The 12,586-nt window shown below is 43.7% G+C and overlaps 1 protein-coding gene across 3 annotated transcripts in view; it reads left to right on the plus strand.

The window, feature by feature from the left end:
* Window positions 1-10,155, plus strand: part of LOC115142608 (uncharacterized) — a 45,752-nt gene extending 35,597 nt beyond the window's left edge. For all 3 annotated transcript variants that reach the window (XM_029682198.2, XM_065001565.1, XM_029682197.2), the window contains exons 22-25: window positions 5,656-5,801; window positions 5,966-6,068; window positions 9,101-9,243; window positions 9,597-10,155. In XM_029682198.2, the coding sequence (XP_029538058.2) occupies window positions 5,656-5,801; window positions 5,966-6,068; window positions 9,101-9,243; window positions 9,597-9,717 (513 nt within the window). In that variant the 3' untranslated portion in view covers window positions 9,718-10,155. The remainder of the gene's footprint in view (window positions 1-5,655; window positions 5,802-5,965; window positions 6,069-9,100; window positions 9,244-9,596) is intronic.
* Window positions 10,156-12,586: the final 2,431 nt, after the last annotated feature.

Here is a 12,586-nt window from a genome sequence, read left to right on the forward strand (position 1 = left end):
TGGTTAGGGTTAGGGTAAGGTTAAATAGAGGCAGGCTAGTGCGTGGTTAGGGTTAGGGTAAGGTTAAATTGAGGCAGGCTAGTGCGTGGTTAGGGTTAGGGTAAGGTTAAATTGAGGCAGGATAATGCGTGGTTAGGGTTAGGGTAAGGTTAAATTGAGGCAGGCTAGTGCGTGGTTAGGGTAAGGTTAAATTGAGGCTGGCTAGTGCGTGGTTAGGGTTAGGGTAAGGTTAAATTGAGGCAGGCTAGTGTGTGGTTAGGGTTAGGGTAAGGTTACATTGAGGCAGGCTAGTGTGTGGTTAGGGTTAGGGTAAGGTTAAATTGAGGCAGGCTAGTGTGTGGTTAGGGTTAGGGTAAGGTTAAATTGAGACAGGCTAGTGTGTGGTTAGGGTTAGGGTAAGGTTAAATTGAGGCAGGCCAGTGTGTGGTTAGGGTTAGGGTAAGGTTAAATTGAGTCAGGCTAGTGTGTGGTTAGGGTAAGGTTAAATTGAGGCTGGCTAGTGCGTGGTTAGGGTTAGGGTAAGGTTAAATAGAGGCAGGCTAGTGTGTGGTTAGGGTTAGGGTAAGGTTAAATAGAGGCAGGCTAGTGTGTGGTTATGGTTAGGGTAAGGTTAAATAGAGGCAGGCTAGTGCGTGGTTAGGGTTAGGGTAAGGTTAAATTGAGGCAGGCTAGTGCGTGGTTAGGGTTAGGGTAAGGTTAAATTGAGGCAGGCTAGTGCGTGGTTAGGGTAAGGTTAAATTGAGGCTGGCTAGTGCGTGGTTAGGGTTAGGGTAAGGTTAAATTGAGGCAGGCTAGTGTGTGTTTAGGTTTAGGGTAAGGTTAAATTGAGGCAGGCTAGTGTGTGGTTAGGGTTAGGGTAAGGTTAAATTGAGGCAGGCTAGTGTGTGGTTAGGGTTAGGGTAAGGTTAAATTGAGGCAGGCTAGTGTGTGGTTAGGGTTAGGGTAAGGTTAAATTGAGGCTGGCTAGTGCGTGGTTAGGGTTAGGGTAAGGTTAAATTGAGGCAGGCTAGTGTGTGGTTAGGGTTAGGGTAAGGTTAAATTGAGGCAGGCTAGTGTGTGGTTAGGGTTAGGGTAAGGTTAAATTGAGGCAGGCTAGTGCGTGGTTAGGGTTAGGGTAAGGTTAAATTGAGGCAGGCTAGTGTGTGGTTAGGGTTAGGGTAAGGTTAAATAGAGGCAGGCTAGTGTGTGGTTAGGGTAAGGTTAAATAGAGGCAGGCTAGTGTGTGGTTAGGGTTAGGGTAAGGTTAAATAGAGGCAGGCTAGTGCGTGGTTAGGGTAAGGTTAAATTGAGGCAGGCTAGTGTGTGGTTAGGGTAAGGTTAAATTGAGGCAGGCTAGTGTGTGGTTAGGGTTAGGGTAAGGTTAAATTGAGGCAGGCTAGTGCGTGGTTAGGGTTAGGTTAAATTGAGGCAGGCTAGTGTGTGGTTAGGGTAAGGTTAAATTGAGGCAGGCTAGTGCGTGGTTAGGGTTAGGGTAAGGTTAAATTGAGGCAGGCTAGTGTGTGGTTAGGGTTAGGGTAAGGTTAAATTGAGGCAGGCTAGTGTGTGGTTAGGGTTAGGGTAAGTTTAAATAGAGGCAGGCTAGTGTGTGGTTAGGGTAAGGTTAAATAGAGGCAGGCTAGTGCGTGGTTAGGGTTAGGGTAAGGTTAAATTGAGGCAGGCTAGTGCGTGGTTAGGGTTAGGGTAAGGTTAAATTGAGGCAGGCTAGTGCGTGGTTAGGGTTAGGGTAAGGTTAAATTGAGGCAGGCTAGTGCGTGGTTAGGGTAAGGTTAAATTGAGGCTGGCTAGTGCGTGGTTAGGGTTAGGGTAAGGTTAAATTGAGGCAGGCTAGTGTGTGGTTAGGGTTAGGGTAAGGTTAAATTGAGGCAGGCTAGTGTGTGGTTAGGGTTAGGGTAAGGTTAAATTGAGGCAGGCTAGTGTGTGGTTAGGGTTAGGGTAAGGTTAAATTGAGGCAGGCTAGTGTGTGGTTAGGGTTAGGGTAAGGTTAAATTGAGGCAGGCTAGTGTGTGGTTAGGGTTAGGGTAAGGTTAAATTGAGGCAGGCTAGTGTGTGGTTAGGGTTAGGTTAAATTGAGGCAGGCTAGTGTGTGGTTAGGGTTAGGGTAAGGTTAAATTGAGGCAGGCTAGTATGTGGTTAGGGTTAGGGTAAGGTTAAATTGAGGCTGGCTAGTGCGTGGTTAGGGTTAGGGTAAGGTTAAATAGAGGCAGGCTAGTGTGTGGTTAGGGTAAGGTTAAATAGAGGCAGGCTAGTGTGTGGTTAGGGTTAGGGTAAGGTTAAATAGAGGCAGGCTAGTGCGTGGTTAGGGTAAGGTTAAATTGAGGCAGGCTAGTGCGTGGTTAGGGTAAGGTTAAATTGAGGCAGGCTAGTGCGTGGTTAGGGTTAGGGTAAGGTTAAATTGAGGCAGGCTAGTGCGTGGTTAGGGTAAGGTTAAATTGAGGCAGGCTAGTGTGTGGTTAGGGTTAGGGTAAGGTTAAATTGAGGCAGGCTAGTGTGTGGTTAGGGTTAGGGTAAGGTTAAATTGAGGCTGGCTAGTGCGTGGTTAGGGTTAGGGTAAGGTTCAATTGAGGCAGGCTAGTGTGTGGTTAGGGTTAGGGTAAGGTTAAATAGAGGCAGGCTAGTGTGTGGTTAGGGTAAGGTTAAATAGAGGCAGGCTAGTGTGGTGAAAGCACCAATTTGTAAGTCGCTCTGGATAAGAGCGTCTGCTAAATGACTTAAATGTAAATGTTAAATGGTTAGGGTAAGGTTAAATAGAGGCAGGCTAGTGCGTGGTTAGGGTAAGGTTAAATTGAGGCAGGCTAGTGTGTGGTTAGGGTAAGGGTAAGGTTAAATTGAGGCAGGCTAGTGCGTGGTTAGGGTTAGGTTAAATTGAGGCAGGCTAGTGCGTGGTTAGGGTTAGGTTAAATTGAGGCAGGCTAGTGTGTGGTTAGGGTAAGGTTAAATTGAGGCAGGCTAGTGCGTGGTTAGGGTTAGGGTAAGGTTAAATTGAGGCAGGCTAGTGTGTGGTTAGGGTTAGGGTAAGGTTAAATTGAGGCAGGCTAGTGTGTGGATAGGGTTAGGGTAAGGTTAAATAGAGGCAGGCTAGTGTGTGGTTAGGGTTAGGGTAAGGTTAAATAGAGGCAGGCTAGTGTGTGGTTAGGGTAAGGTTAAATAGAGGCAGGCTAGTGCGTGGTTAGGGTTAGGGTAAGGTTAAATTGAGGCAGGCTAGTGCGTGGTTAGGGTTAGGGTAAGGTTAAATTGAGGCAGGCTAGTGCGTGGTTAGGGTTAGGGTAAGGTTAAATTGAGGCAGGCTAGTGCGTGGTTAGGGTAAGGTTAAATTGAGGCTGGCTAGTGCGTGGTTAGGGTTAGGGTAAGGTTAAATTGAGGCAGGCTAGTGTGTGGTTAGGGTTAGGGTAAGGTTAAATTGAGGCAGGCTAGTGTGTGGTTAGGGTTAGGGTAAGGTTAAATTGAGGCAGGCTAGTGTGTGGTTAGGGTTAGGGTAAGGTTAAATTGAGGCTGGCTAGTGCGTGGTTAGGGTTAGGGTAAGGTTAAATAGAGGCAGGCTAGTGTGTGGTTAGGGTTAGGGTAAGGTTAAATAGAGGCAGGCTAGTGTGTGGTTAGGGTTAGGGTAAGGTTAAATAGAGGCAGGCTAGTGCGTGGTTAGGGTAAGGTTAAATTGAGGCAGGCTAGTGCGTGGTTAGGGTTAGGGTAAGGTTAAATTGAGGCAGGCTAGTGCGTGGTTAGGGTAAGGTTAAATTGAGGCTGGCTAGTGCGTGGTTAGGGTTAGGGTAAGGTTAAATTGAGGCAGGCTAGTGTGTGGTTAGGGTTAGGGTAAGGTTAAATTGAGGCAGGCTAGTGTGTGGTTAGGGTTAGGGTAAGGTTAAATTGAGGCAGGCTAGTGTGTGGTTAGGGTTAGGTTAAGGTTACATTGAGGCAGGCTAGTGTGTGGTTAGGGTTAGGGTAAGGTTAAATTGAGGCAGGCTAGTGTGTGGTTAGGGTTAGGGTAAGGTTAAATTGAGGCAGGCTAGTATGTGGTTAGGGTTAGGGTAAGGTTAAATTGAGGCTGGCTAGTGCGTGGTTAGGGTTAGGGTAAGGTTAAATAGAGGCAGGCTAGTGTGTGGTTAGGGTTAGGGTAAGGTTAAATAGAGGCAGGCTAGTGTGTGGTTAGGGTTAGGGTAAGGTTAAATAGAGGCAGGCAAGTGCGTGGTTAGGGTAAGGTTAAATTGAGGCAGGCTAGTGCGTGGTTAGGGTAAGGTTAAATTGAGGCAGGCTAGTGCGTGGTTAGGGTTAGGGTAAGGTTAAATTGAGGCAGGCTAGTGCGTGGTTAGGGTAAGGTTAAATTGAGGCTGGCTAGTGCGTGGATATGGTTAGGGTAAGGTTAAATTGAGGCAAGCTAGTGTGTGGTTAGGGTTAGGGTAAGGTTAAATTGAGGCAGGCTAGTGTGTGGTTAGGGTTAGGGTAAGGTTAAATTGAGGCAGGCTAGTGTGTGGTTAGGGTTAGGGTAAGGTTAAATTGAGGCAGGCTAGTGTGTGGTTAGGGTTAGGGTAAGGTTAAATTGAGGCAGGCTAGTGCGTGGTTAGGGTTAAATTTGAGGAGGTTAAATTGAGGCTGGCTAGTGCGTGGTTAGGGTTAGGGTAAGGTTAAATTGAGGCAGGCTAGTGTGTGGTTAGGGTTAGGGTAAGGTTAAATTGAGGCAGGCTAGTGTGGTTAGGGTTAGGGTAAGGTTAAATTGAGGCAGGCTAGTGTGTGGTTAGGGTTAGGGTAAGGTTAAATTGAGGCAGGCTAGTGTGTGGTTAGGGTTAGGGTAAGGTTAAATTGAGGCTGGCTAGTGCGTGGTTAGGGTTAGGGTAAGGTTAAATTGAGGCAGGCTAGTGTGTGGTTAGGGTTAGGGTAAGGTTAAATTGAGGCAGGCTAGTGTGTGGTTAGGGTTAGGGTAAGGTTAAATAGAGGCAGGCTAGTGTGTGGTTAGGGTTAGGGTAAGGTTAAATAGAGGCAGGCTAGTGCGTGGTTAGGGTTAGGGTAAGGTTAAATAGAGGCAGGCTAGTGCGTGGTTAGGGTTAGGGTAAGGTTAAATTGAGGCAGGCTAGTGTGTGGTTAGGGTTAGGGTAAGGTTAAATTGAGGCAGGCTAGTGTGTGGTTAGGGTTAGGGTAAGGTTAAATAGAGGCTGGCTAGTGCGTGGTTAGGGTTAGGGTAAGGTTAAATTGAGGCAGGCTAGTGTGTGGTTAGGGTTAGGGTAAGGTTAAATTGAGGCAGGCTAGTGTGTGGTTAGGGTTAGGGTAAGGTTAAATTGAGGCAGGCTAGTGCGTGGTTAGGGTTAGGGTAAGGTTAAATTGAGGCAGGCTAGTGCGTGGTTAGGGTAAGGTTAAATTGAGGCTGGCTAGTGCGTGGTTAGGGTTAGGGTAAGGTTAAATTGAGGCAGGCTAGTGTGTGGTTAGGGTTAGGGTAAGGTTAAATTGAGGCAGGCTAGTGTGTGGTTAGGGTTAGGGTAAGGTTAAATTGAGAACACCTCATAACAAAAACACCCATGGATTTGAAATGCCGCCACTCTCAGAAGCTCAGACTAAAATGGACCACAAATATAGCTCTGTCGATATGTTTCTGGTGTGATTTCAGGCTGAAATATCATGTTTGTTAAATGCTTTCATATGAACCATTATGAAATACTCTTAATGTGGACAAAGGTGTACCACTGCAACGTAAACAATGTGGGCCGTATCTGCCACAACATATTTGACCGCAACTACTCGGCTAACATAACCATGAGAGAGATCTTGGATGCTGTGTATGGACTGCTCATCGTCCCTGAACCTGAAGATCCACTGGACAGGTTGACTTGTATAGTGTCAAATAATTGTTCAACAGTCATTTGAATTATTTTGATGTCATTTCAAATCCATCTTAGTTTCCAAATGGTATATTGTATATATTATATTGAATATGTTGAGTTCATGCCTACATTAATATTATCTAAATGAAAATGTTTTGTAAAAGTATTTTGGCAGAGGAATTCCTAACCAGCAGAGAAAAATATGAACAAGAGGCCAAGAAAAACACAGAGGAAACTGCAGGCAATTCAATGAATGACATGGAACAGGTAAATGCACATATTCCTCTCGCCCCTCTTTTTTGTATTGTTCAGCAATTTGACTTATTTAGATATGTGTTTCCTTACTTTAAAAGCAGTCTAAGGACAACGAGTAACTGCATTACACACTTTGGTTTTGATATACTAGCAATTGTAAACCAATCTCCCCTGTTTAACATGTTATCAAATGTAATTCAACCAATTCACCCCATAAATGTATTGTGTCACAAGAAATTTGAAATGTAAACATTGAAAACATGTGAACAGAATTGTGACTTTTAACTTATAACCTTCCTGAGACACACACACACACACACACACACACACACACACACACACACACACACACACACACACACACACACACACACACACACACACACACACACACACACACACACACACACACACACACACACAAGGAATTTGAAGCAAAGCGTCAGACTAATCCTCATTATCACTCCAGACCTGACTGCCCTTGACCAGCACAAAAACATCCTGTGGTGGGACTGCAATAGCATCGAATAGTCCCAGCGATATGCAACTGTGCAGGGAAGTCAGGAACCAATACATGCAGTCAGTCAGGAAAGCAAAGGCTAGCTTTTTCAAATAGAAATTTGCATCCTGTAGCTCTAACTCCAAAAAGTTTTGGGACACTGTAAAGTCCATGGAGAACAAGAGCACCTCCTCCCAGCAGCCACTGCTAGGTAACACAGTCAACACCGATAAATCCATGATAATCTAAAATTTCAATAAGCATTTCTCTACGGCTGACTATGCTTTCCTCTTGGCTACCCCAACCCCGGCCAACAGCCCTGTTCCCCCCCCCCCCCCCTTTCTGGACCCTCTCTTTCTAAAACTATTCGCCGCCATTGTTGCAACCCCTATTACCAGTCTGTTCAACCTCTCTTTCGTATCCTCCGAGATCCCTAAAGATTGGAAAGCTGCCGCGGTCATCCCCGTCTTCAAAGGGGGTGACACTCTAGACCCAAACTGTTACAGACCTATATCTATCCTGCCTGCCTTTCTAAAGTCTTCGAAAGCCAAGCTAATAAACAGATCACTGACCATTTCGAATCCCACTGTACCTTCTTCGCTTGGCAATCCGGTTTCTGAACTGGTCACGGGTGCAGCCACTCTCAAGGTACTAAATGATATCATAACCGCCATCGATAAAAACCAGTACTGTGCAGCCATCTTCATCGACCTGGCCAAGGCTTTCGACTCTGTCAATCACCGTATTCTTATCGGCAGACTCAACAGATTTGGTTTCTCAAATGACCCCCTCGCCTGGTTCACAAACTACTTTGCAGACAGAGTTCAGTGTATCAAATCGAAGGGCCTGTTGTCCGGACCTCTGGCAGTCTCTATGGCGGTACCACAGGGTTCAATTCTCGGGCCGACTCTTTTCTCTGTATATATCAACGATGTCGCTCTTGCTGCGGGTGATTCCCTGATCCACCTCTACGCAGACGACACCATTCTGTATACATCTGGCCCTTCTTTGGACACTGTGTTAACAAACCTTCAAACGAGCGCAGGGTAGCCTAGTGTTTAGAGCTTTGGACTAGTAACCGGAAGGTTGCAAGTTCAAATCCCCGAGCTTACAAGGTACAAATACCTGAACAGGTAGTTAGCCCACTGTTCCTAGGCCGTCATTGAAAATAAGAATTGGTTCTTAACTGACTTGCCTAGTTAAATAAAGGTTTAAACCATTTTTTAAAAAGCCATACAACACTCCAACTGATCTTAAACGCTAGTAAAACCAAATGCATGCTTTTCAACCGTTTGCTGCTGGCACCCGCCCGCCTGACTAGCATCACGACCCTGGACGGTTCTAACCTAGAATATGTAGACAACTACAAATACCCAGGTGTCTGGCTAGACTGTAAACTCTCCTTCCAGACTCATATTAAACATCTCCAATCCAAAATCAAATCTAGAATCGGCTTCCTATTTCGTAACAAAGCCTCCTTCACTCACTCCTCCAAACTTACCCTAGTAAAACTGACTAACCTAACGATCCTCGACTTCGGCAATGTCATCTACAAAATAGCTTCCAATACTCTACTTAGCAAACTGGATGCAGTTTATCACAGTGCCATACGTTTTGTTACCAAAGCCCCTTATACCACCCACCACTGCGACCTGTATGCTCTAGTCGGCTGGCCCTCGCTACATATTCGTCGCCAGACCCACTGGCTCCAGGTCATCTATTAATCTATGCTAGGTAAAGCACCGCCTTATCTCAGCTCACTGGTCACGATAACAACACCCACCCGTAGCACGCAATCCAGCAGGTATATCTCACTGGTCATCCCCAAAGCCAACAGCAGGGCCGCCTTTCCTTCCAGTTCTCTGCTGCCAGTGACTGGAACGAATTGCAAAAATCGCTGAAGCTGGAGACTTATATTACCCTCACTAACTTTAAACATCAGCTATCTGAGCAGCTAACCGATCGCTGCAGCTGTACATAGTCCATCTGTAAATAGCCCACCCAATCTACCTACCTCATCCCCATATTGTTTTTATTTACTTCTGCTCTTTTGCACACCAGTATCTTTACTTGCACATCATCATCTGCTCATTTATCACTCCAGTGTTAATCTGCTAAATTGTAATTACTTCGCTACTATGGCCTATTTATTACCTTACCTCCTCACTCCATTTGCACACACTGTATGTTGACTCTTTTTTCTATTGTGTTATTGACTGTACGCTTGTTTATTCCATGTGTAACTCTGTGTTGATGTTTGTGTCGCACTGCTTTTGCTTTATCTTGGCCAGGTCGCAGTTGTAAATGAGAACTTGTTCTCAACTAGCCTACCTGGTTAAATAAAGGTGAAATATATATAATAAAATAAAAAATCAAGAATAAAATGCTGAAACACATACCACTGTTGTGTGTAGTATACTACTATGTCTATAAGCAGCACACCTTCTTGGTTTCCAGGTTTGTCAGGTTCTACATTTGTTTGAACAGCAAGTACTTTTGTTTAACAGCATACACGGTAAGATAATCCTATATTGTTTACTTACAGAAATTGGTGGGTGAAGAGTTGACTAAGAAGTTCACTCCCTCACATCTAATTTGTCCGCTATCCAAGAAGATGTTCATTGATCCAGTTAAAAACCAGGATGGAACAGTTTATGAGCGAAAGGACATTGAGAAACATCTACAAATGTAAGTGTGTTGCTGGATTCTGAATATTGATTAGAATTATACATTCATGTACTACTACTAATAGTGCACTCAAATTATTACAACAAGTAAATCTTTGATCCTTCTGTAGTGACGGAATCAATTGTTTGTCATTCCTTACGTGCACAACTGTAGAACTGAAGCAACACATTGAGTTTGATTGAGTTTTTTCTCTCAATGTTCTGCAAACAAGAAGTATAAACAAGTATTTGCCAGGACTGGGAGAATCTTTTGTAGTTCGTTATGTCTGTAAACATTACAATGAAATAGCTAAATTAATAAATGAATTGACCCCATTTTTTATGAGAATGGTCTACACTCTTACCCTTTTACAGGCAAAGGACTGATCCAAAAACAAAGAAACTTCTAAGACGAACTGACCTCAAGCCAGACACAGCCATGCAGAAAATGGTGAGGGAGCACCGCAGAAAGGAATATATGGAGACAAGTGTTTGAAAACACAACATGGCAGCCAAAATGTCTTCCTGTCGAATGCATTTTTGGGAGAAACGTGATGATGGTGAGGGAAGTGTTACCCAATGGGTTATTGAATGGTATGAGATGTTCCAGAGGGCCTTCATCTATGTGGGGGTTTTATCTACGCACTTCATGGGTAACCAGCTAAGATTTATATTATGCACATTTTCTGTTAAACTCTGTTATTAATCAGGAGCATTTTTTAATGTTAAAATTAGTTGTGTATCACAGTTGTCATTAGACTTTTGTGATAATCAGATATCTAGGAGATTCCCAATATCTTAATATAATGACATGGGTTACTTTTAAATATGCTGTTAAGCAGAAATGCCTTCTGGAACATGTGCAATTTTATGTGCCTTAACAACAAACTTGTATGCCATTTATAAATACGAATAAAATTGTTAAACCTCTTAAGGATTGGCCCCTTTTTTTCCAATTTTCGGCTAAAATGACAAATGAAATCTAACTGCCTGTAGCTCAGGCACTGAAGCAAGGATATGCATATTCTTGGTACCATTTGAAAGGAAACACTTTGAAGTTTGTGGAAATGTTAAAGGAATGTAGGAGAATATAACACATTAGATCTGGTAAAAGATAATACAAAGAACGTTTGATTGCAAATATGCAGAGGGATGCAAAAGAAAACAAACACACTGTTGTATAAAACACCCGTCTCCGGATTATATCTTCAAACTAAGGGTAGCCTTGGCATCCGTGACAGAGAGGGAGAAGCGTCCATCCATAAGATAGTCTAGCTTGTTACATTTTCACATATTACACATTTTACATTTTGTCAGAAAGTCATTTTCATTTCAAGTTAAGGTGTACTGTTAGCTAGCAAGCTAATGTTAGCTGGCTGGCTCGCTAGCTAACGTTACGTGTATGATCTGTGTAGTAATATTATTTGTATCTCATTGCTAGTTATAGCCTAATGTTAGCTAGCTAGCATTGAACCTGATTGGTTAGCTACCTGCAGATTCATGCGGGGTAGTAACATTATGAGTTGGGGTTATGGTTCATTGTTTAGCTAGCTAGCTACATGACTAAACAAAAGACAAGTAACTATGCAAGTAACAATTTCACTACACCTTCTGTATCCTGTGGATGTGACAAATAAACATAGATTTTATTTGATATAGTATGTGTTTACCAGAGACAGTAATGTGAAGAACATGACCTGCACCAAAGTCAAATTAGGATATAACGTTAGGCCAATGAGACAGTGTCCAAGTTCTAAAATTCTCTCTCACACACACACACACACACACACACACACACACACACACACACACACACACACACACACACACACACACACACACACACACACACACACACACAGAGTGGCAGAAATAACTGTAATTTTCAAATAGAGTAAAGAAAATACATTAGAAGTCAAGATGAGTATAGAAATTCTTTCATTACTTCTAACGAGGTCAAACTAGCCTGTTCTTGTCTCTTCAATTGAATTGAAACGACAAAAGACGTAATATCATCATATCCATCACATTCGGATGAACTGATCTGCGTAACAGTAAGACAAGTTGGTGGTTCATGCACAGTGTTTGCGCTCTATCATCTACTGCCCATGCTGTGGGCTCAGGCTAACGTTATTGCTATACAATTCACGAGGCCTTTTAGAGCTCTGATGTAAACCTCTGCCGTGGTGCAAAATCTGTCTACTGTAGTATTTCCCAGAAGAAAGAACATATTGGCACTTTTTTCACAACGGTGCACTTCTATTGAGAACGAAACATTAGCAAAATAAAATCCATTACAATGTTTTGAAGCTTCGAGATCACCAGTATGCTGGGGTTTTTCATTCAATGAAATAACATTTTCTTTCAGTACTAATTATTTTCTTTCAGTACTAATTATTGTAGGAGAGGTGGAGCAGGTGGGTCAGAGAGAGAGAAAGGAAGGGAAGGTGAGAAACAGAGAGAGAGAGAGAGTGGAAGGAGTGTGTATTTCAGAGCTGAGAGCTTTAATAGGATGAGTAGTCTAGCTGGCTACTAGGCCATTAACAGAGAGAGAGAGAGAGATAGAGGGGAGGAGAGAGAGAGAGGGGAGGAGAGGGAGAAGAAGCGCGAGAGAGAGAGGAGAGGGAGAGGGGAGGAGAGGGAGAAGAAGCGAGAGAGAGAGAGAGAGAGAGGGGAGGAGAGGGAGAACAAGCTGAGAGAGAGAGAGAGAGAGAGGGGAGGAGAGGGAGAAGAAGAGAGAGAGCAGCATCTCTGCGTTAATAAAAGAGGCCTTTTGCAGGAGACTGATTAGAAATATAATTTCCTGACTCTTGCTTTTTTTTCTCATTAAATTGGGCGATGTAGGGATATATATAATAACCTGGAGAGGGGAGTACAATAACAGAGGGGTGATAGATAGAGAGTAAATTCTCACTCACTCAATCACACGCACTCATCCATGTACATGCACATGAACAGAGTTCCTTGCATATGCACACACACACACACACACACACACACACACACACACACACACACACACACACACACACACACACACACACACACACACACACACACACACACAAAACGCTAGCTAAAACCTGATGGCGGGCACGTGGCGCAGGCGCTTAAATCGAATTCTGCCCTCGCCGCTGTGATTTGTTTCCACGGTAGTTTAATCTCGCCTGCCTCTTCTGTCCCTCAAATAAAACCCAAGCATAAATAAACCAGCAGCTTTACTGTGAGACCAGCCAGGCACACGAACACCCACTCTATTTTCTAATGCCATGGTTGTGACCTATTTCTTTTAAAGATTCTACAACTGCTGTCAGGCCTACACACCCATGCAGTAATTAACTGGTATATTACATCATTATTGGCAT

Source organism: Oncorhynchus nerka, linkage group LG15 (genome assembly GCF_034236695.1).
Source record: "Oncorhynchus nerka isolate Pitt River linkage group LG15, Oner_Uvic_2.0, whole genome shotgun sequence".
In the NCBI taxonomy this organism is placed as follows: Eukaryota; Metazoa; Chordata; class Actinopteri; order Salmoniformes; family Salmonidae; genus Oncorhynchus; species Oncorhynchus nerka.